The sequence below is a fragment of the Orycteropus afer genome, unplaced genomic scaffold (assembly GCF_000298275.1).
Source record: "Orycteropus afer afer isolate SDZICR_OR568_19922 unplaced genomic scaffold, OryAfe1.0 scaffold00403, whole genome shotgun sequence".
NCBI lineage: Eukaryota > Metazoa > Chordata > Mammalia > Tubulidentata > Orycteropodidae > Orycteropus > Orycteropus afer.
This window is the reverse complement of record NW_006921990.1, coordinates 2,169,903-2,177,104: the sequence shown is the minus strand read 5'-3', so window position 1 is coordinate 2,177,104 and position 7,202 is coordinate 2,169,903. Positions and strand designations below refer to the sequence as shown.

The following is a 7,202-nucleotide window of genomic DNA, read 5'->3' as shown; positions in this document are numbered from 1 at the left end:
GATTGGAATGCAAAAGTTGGAAACAAAGAAGAATAACCAGTAGTTGGAAAATTTGGCCTTGATGATAGAAATAACACTGGAGATTGCAGTATAGAATTTTACAAGACCAATGACTTATTGGGAGCTCTGGTAGCATAGTGGCTACGGCACTTGACTGCTAACCAGAAGGCTGGTGGTTCAAATCCACCAGCACTCCTTGGAAGGAAGATGGGGCAATCTACTTCCGTAGTGATAGTGCCTCAGAAACCCAAGGAGGGGTCGCTATGAGTCAGGTCCGGCTCGACGGCAAACAACAACAATGACTTATTGATTGCAAATATCTTTTTTCAACAACACAAATGGCAGATATACATGTGGACTTCACCAGACAGAGTACACAGGAATCAGATAAACTATATCTGTGTCAAGAGACAATGGAAAAGCTCAGTATCTTCAGCCAAAACAAGTCCAGGAGCTGACTATGGAACAGACCATCAGTTGCTCATATGTAAGTTCAAGTTGAAACTGAAGACAATTAAAACAAGCCCACAAGAGACAAAATATGACCTTGCTTATATCCCTCCTAAATTTAGAGACCATCTAAAGAATCAATTTGATGCATCAAACACCAATGCCTGAAAACCAGAGGCATTGTGGGTGACATCAAGATTCTTCCATGAAGAAAGCAAAAGGTCATTTAAAAGACAGGAAAGGAAGAAAAGACCAAAATGGATGTCAGAAGACACTCTGAGATGTTCCTTTGAATAGAGAATAGCTAAAGCAAATGGAAAAAATGATGAGAGAAAAGAGCTGAATAGAAGATTTCAAAGAGCAGCTCGAGAAGACAAAGTCAATTATTGTAATGAAATGTGCAAAGATAATGGAGTTAGAAAAACAAAAGGGAAGAACACACTCAGCATTTCTCAAGCTGGAAGACCTAAAGAAAACATTCAAGGCTTGAGTTGCAATATTGAAAGATTATACAGGAAAAATACTGAATGATGCAGGAAGCATCAAAAGAAGATGGAAGGAATACACAGAGTCACTGTACCAAGAAGAACTGGTAGATCTTCATCCATTTCAGGAGGTGCCATGTGATCAAGAACCAATGATATTGAAGGAAAAAGTCGAAGCTCCACTGAAGGAATGGTGAACAAGGCTCCAGGAATTGACAGAATATCCATTGAGAAGTTTCAACAAATGGATGCTGCGCTGGAGGCACTCACTTGGTTATGCCAAGAAACTTGGAAGGCAGCTATGTGGCCAACTGACTAGAAAAGATCCATATTTGTACCCATTCCAAAGAAAGGGGATCCCACAGAATGTGGAAATTATTGAACAATATCATTAATATCACACACAAGTAAAATCTTACTGAAGATAATTCAAAAACGGTTGCAGCAGTATATTGAAAGAGAACTTCCAGAAATGCAAGCTGGATTCAGAAGAGGCTGTGGAATGGGGCATATCATTGCTGACATCAGATAGATCTTGGCTGAAATCAAAGAATACCAGAAAGATGTTTACTTGTGCTTTATTGACTATTCAAAGACATTTGATTGTATGGATCATAATAAATTATGGATAACATTAAGAAGAATGGGAATTCCAGAACACTTCATTGTGCTCATGAGGAACCTGTACATAGATCAGGAGGCTGTTGTTTGAAGAGAACAAAGGGATACTGCATGGTTTAAAATCAGGAAGGGAGTGTGTCAGGGTTGTATCATTTCACCATGCTTATTCAATCTGTATGCTGAGCAAATAATCTAAGAAGCTGGATTATGTGAAGAAGAAGGTGGTATCAGGATTGGAGGAAGACTCATTAAGAAGCTGTGATACGCAGATGACACAACTTTGCTTGCTGAAAGTGAGAATGACTTGAAGCACTTTCTGATGAACATTAAAGACTACAGTCTGCAGTGTGGATTACACCTCAACATAAGGAAAATGAAAATCCTTACAACTGGACCAATAAGTAGCATTATGATAAATGGAGAAAAGATTGAAATTGTCAAAGATTTAATATTACTGGGTTCCACAATCAACTCCCATGGAAACAGCAGTCAAGACATAAGACAACATACTGCACTGGGCAAATCGGCTGTGAAAGAAGTCTTTAAAATGATGAAGAGCAAAGACGTCTCCTTGAAGACTAAGGTGCACTTAACCCACACCATGGTATTTTTCAATCACCTCATATGCATGTGAGAGCTGGACAATGAATAAGGAAGACTGAAGAGGAGTTGATGCTTTTGATTTGTGGTGTTGGTGAAGAATACTGAAAGTACTGTGGACTGCCTGAAGAATGAACAAATCTGTCCTACAAGTGCAGCCAGAATGCTTCTTGGAAGTGAGAATGGTCAGACTTCGTCTGACCTACTTTGGTCATATTGTCAGAAGGGAAATCCTTGGAGAAGGATATCATGCTTGGTAAAGTGGAGGGTCAATGAAAAAGGGGAAAGCCCTCAATGAGATGGATTGATACAGTGGCTGCAATGATTGGCTTAGGTGTGGCAAGGATTTGGAGGCTGGCACAAGACCAGGCAGTGTTTCATTCTGTTGCATATAGTTTCTCCATAAGTCAGAGCCAACACAGCGGCACCTAACAACAACAACAACAACACATTAGTTAGTCATTGGCAGGAGCTGCCTGGGGGTAGGATAGAAAAGGAGGCAAAACCTCCCTACCATTCCAAGATGGACTCTTGTCTGCCAGGGCAAGTCTCCCAAGAAAGATTCAGGTGTGGGTGGGTAGCAGCCAACATGCAGCTGCTGGTGGAGGGGTGTGCTGGCCTGGAAATGGGGTTTGGTGGAATATCCATAGCATCTCTACACAGGGTATACTTCAGCCTTTATAAAGTAAATGTGGAAGAGTTGAGGCAAAGTTCTGAACAGGACTTTCTCCATTCCTCATTTCTGCCATCAGCTGCCCCAGGAATTTCCGTGTTTATGTTTTGTCACTTAAGTGCTCACATTCATTGTACCTTCTTGGGGACAGACATCTCTGCTCCTTACTGCCTTGTTTGAGAGGTGGAAATAGTGCGGAGGGTAGCATTTCTGGCTGTTCTCACAGTGGTATTCCAAAGAATCACCTATTATTTCCCCAAAACTCATTCACTCCTGTCGAGTTGGAACTGACTCATAGTGACCCCTCTTTGGGCTTCCAAGGCAATATCACTACAGAAGTAGATTGCCCAACCTTCCTTCTGAGGAGTGGCTGGTGCTGGTGGATTTGAACTGCCAGCCTTCTGGTTAGCACTCAAATGCCTTGGCCACTATGCCACCAGAGTCCCTAGCTATTCCCAGTATCTGCTGTTTCTTGGGTTGGAGCACCCTTAGAAGTGTTTCGTATCCTTTGCAGTAACCATTACTTACACACATTTTGCAATATGGTTTCCTTTTAAAATCCCAAATTGCCTCTTATCTTCTTGGAATACATGTAGTTTCTTATCCAGTAAGAGTTCCACTTTTGTATTTCAGTTAGGTTAAGGATTTTCCTATTAATTTTATATCTTCCTTTCAGAGGATTTAGGTATTGAAAAAGAGGCTGCAATTTATGCTCAGCCCAACACGTTGAGCCAAATCTCTGAAAGATTTCAACCAGCACTAAAGATGCATGAAAAATTATGCCAATTAAATGGCATTCATGCAAAAGCAGAAATTGTGCATTTGAAATGGTTGTAAAGGTTAATATGTTTGTTGTATACCAAAACCAAATTCACTGCCATCAAGTCAATTCGACTCCTTGCCACCCATTCTTGGATTTCCAAGGCAGTATCTCTATGAAAGTAGATTGCCCAATCTTCCTTCCAAGGAGTGGCTGGTGGGTTTGAACTGCCAGCCTTCTGGTTAGCAGTTAAATGCCTTAGGCACTATGCCACCAGAGCTCCCATTTGTTGTATAGTTTACGATAAAACACTATTCGGTTTAAAAGAATGTTTTAAAATTAGTTTTGAATATCTTTATTTCAGTTTTGTAGTAGGTGCTGTCTCTCCTGCTGTTGTTGTCCCTTCTATGCTGTTTTTGCAAGAACATGGATATGGTATTGAGAAAGGCATTCCAACGTTACTAATAGCTGCTAGCAGTTTGGATGACATTCTGGCTATCACTGGATTCAATGTATGCATGAGCATCGTCTTCTCCTCAGGTAAACAAGATAGTGCAACAGCCGCCATATCATTCACAGCCTTTCCTATTACCGCTCTGTGACAGTTAAGTTTGTGTGTCAACTTGGCTGGGCCTGGTTGAGTAGCTGGACAGCTAGATACAGTTATTCCTCATGGTGAGATTGGTAATTAACTCCATGGTAGAATCTATTGGAGCAGCTGAGTAGCTGCTTTAGGGATGTGGTCTGCATCCATTATATAAGAAGCAACTTTGAGGCAGGTCTCCAGCTGGTGGCATGTTTGAACCCTGCATGTAGCTGAGTTGTTGTTCAGCAGCCTCCCATGTTGCCCTGCTGATCTTGGGACTTTTAATGGACTTGAATTAATGGCCTGCCATGTGTGGTAATGTCAGGACTGTGCCTTTTCACTTGTCAACCTTGGGTTTGTCAGCCTCAGCAGCTAGCAGCTGCCTGAATGAAGAGATGCCTCTCACTTCAGTGAGCTGAGAGCAAGGGGCAGAACTGAAGCACAAGGTCATTGGGCTTTCACCCAGTCCCTAGAGCCTGGCATGTGGAACTCGGACTTCTAACCTCCAAAATTGTAAGAGAATAAACTCCTGTTTGCTAAAGATCCCATTTGTGGTATTTCTGTTAGAGCAGCACTTGGTAACCAAAAAAACTCTCTAAACAAGGTTTCTTGTTTTTCTTCTTAATTTGTTAAGACTTTTTTATTCTTCATAGAGATCTCATTCTAGACCAGGAAGAAATTTCATTACTTTAGGAAGGCACTACTTGCCGCATGATCAAGATTTACCAAAAGCAAAGATGAGAAGGCAGGGAAGTTAGGGAAACTGGATGGATGGAATAGTGGGGTAGAAATGGTGAGAGTGCTGACACACTGTGGGGACTGTAAACAATGTTACGGAACAATTTGCATATGGATTGTTCAATGAGATTCTATTTTGCTGTGTAAACTTTCATCTAAAACACAATAAAATGTTTCTTGAAAAAAAAAGAGCATACTTTACCTAATATTTGAGGTCTTGATAAAAGAGAAAGAAAAAAAATGCTTGTCAAAATTATTGTCATAGATTGTCAAATGTTTCCAAAGAACTTTTGAAATTTGCCTAAATCATGGTACAAAGTTTTACTAGAATATATGATAACTGAAAATATTTTTCCTGAATTATATTCTGCTGTAAGTTTAGTACTATTATTAAATGTATCAGTAAAAATGAATGCTGAATATCCCAAATATATAAAGACCAAAGAAGCAATGTAACAGCTCAGAATACTGAGGAATTACTTCCATGTACTATAAGGAGCTCTAGTGATGCAGTGTGTAAGGCACTGGGCTGCCAACCAGACAGTCAGTGGTTCAAACCCACCAGCCACTTTGCAGATTGAAGATGAGGCAATCAACTTCCACAAAGATTTACAGCCTTGGAAACTGAATAGGGGACAGTATGAGTTGGAACCAATTCAATGGCAGTGAGTTTGTTTTTAATAATGCTAAAATTTAAAAATTTTGCTCTTTAACTTTTAAGTAGTAAAAGTGTAATAAACATTCATAAAGAAGAAAAAAAGCACTACTTGATGGACATATTAATAACCATGTTGCAATTAAAAATATTACCCACATTATCACTATTTTCTCAGATTACTTTGGAATTTTATTACTGTTTTCATTAGAAAATTTTAAGCAACAGTATCATTAATATTACTAATATTTAAAAGAGCTATTTTTGAAACATATTCTGGGCATCCTTATAAAACTGATTGCTCTATTACTAAGACAACTTAAATATATAGAGAACCTGGAGAACTTTGTGCCCTTATGATAGTAATAGACAACATCCTACACAAATCTGACCCCTAAGATGATGTCTTGTCTTGAATGTCCCTCTATACATATTGTAAAAGTAAGCATTTTCACATTGAAAACCCACTGCCATCAAATTGATTCTGACTCAGTGATGCTATAGGACATAGTAGAACTGCCCTGTACAGATTCCAAGGCTGTAAGTCTTTACAGAAGCAGACTGCCACATCTTTCTCTTGCAGAGCAGCTAGTGGGTTGGAACTGGCAATCTTTCAGTTAGCAGTGGAGCTCTTAACCACTTCCCCACCAGGGCTCCTTTTACAGGCTGGGATCCAGGTGAGGAGAGGGAACTCAAGCACACACAAAGCAGCAGGGCGGGAGAGCAGGAAAAAGGGGATTAAAAGCCAGGAACTCGGACAGAGGAGCAGTTAGCTGCAGGGATCCAGGTGAGGAGAGGAACTCAGGCATGCCCAAAGAAGCAGGGCAGGAGAGCGGGAGAAAGGGGATTAAAAGGCCTAGGAATCTGGACAGAGGAGGAGTCAGCCACAGGGACACAGGTAAGGGTGGTACAAGAGGTTTCCAAAAGGGAGGCAAACTTGTCTGTCAGTTTCTCCTACCATGGTGACGTGTTGATGTGAGTTTTAAGGCTGAGCCACTGGTGTTTCTAACCCAGCAGGATGCACATGGTGCACAGGTATCATCCCAGCTTACAGACTGAGATGACTAGGAAGAAGGAAGAGACCATCTACTTCTCAAATAATTGGCCAGGGAAAACCTTATGAATAGCAAAGAAACACTGTTTGATACATTACTGTGCAACTTATGAATCATCTGGTTAGGTTAGAAGGCTCTCAAAATAGGACTGGGAAAGAGCAGCATCATCTGAGTAAACCCAGCCTTACTCCTACGGATAAGGTAAAGCTTTCAAGACCTCCATTTACTGATGTAGCACCACTCAAATTGAGGAGAAACAGCTACAGACATCCATTAATCATCAGAATATGGAATGTACAAAGTATGAATCTAGGAAAATTGCAAGTAGTCAAAACTGAAATGGAACACATAAAGATTGATATCCTCAGCATTAGTGAGCTGAAATGGACTGGTTTTGGCCATTTTGAATCAGACAACCATGTGATCTACTATGCCGGGAATGACAGTTTAAACAGGAGTGGCGTGGCATTCATCATCACAAAGGATGCTTCAAGATCTGTCCTGAAGTACAATGCTGTCAGTGATAGGATAATATCCATATGCCTACAAGGAAGACCTGTTAATATGACTATTATTCAA

General features: G+C 40.5%; 1 protein-coding gene across 1 annotated transcript in view; it reads left to right on the top strand.

The window, feature by feature from the left end:
* The window catches only part of SLC9B1 (solute carrier family 9 member B1), a 145,777-nt gene that overhangs the window by 125,546 nt on the left and 13,029 nt on the right, over nucleotides 1-7,202 (top strand). Inside the window, exon 6 of the mRNA XM_007953654.1 lies at nucleotides 3,954-4,129. Coding sequence (XP_007951845.1) covers nucleotides 3,954-4,129 — 176 coding nt within the window. The remainder of the gene's footprint in view (nucleotides 1-3,953; nucleotides 4,130-7,202) is intronic.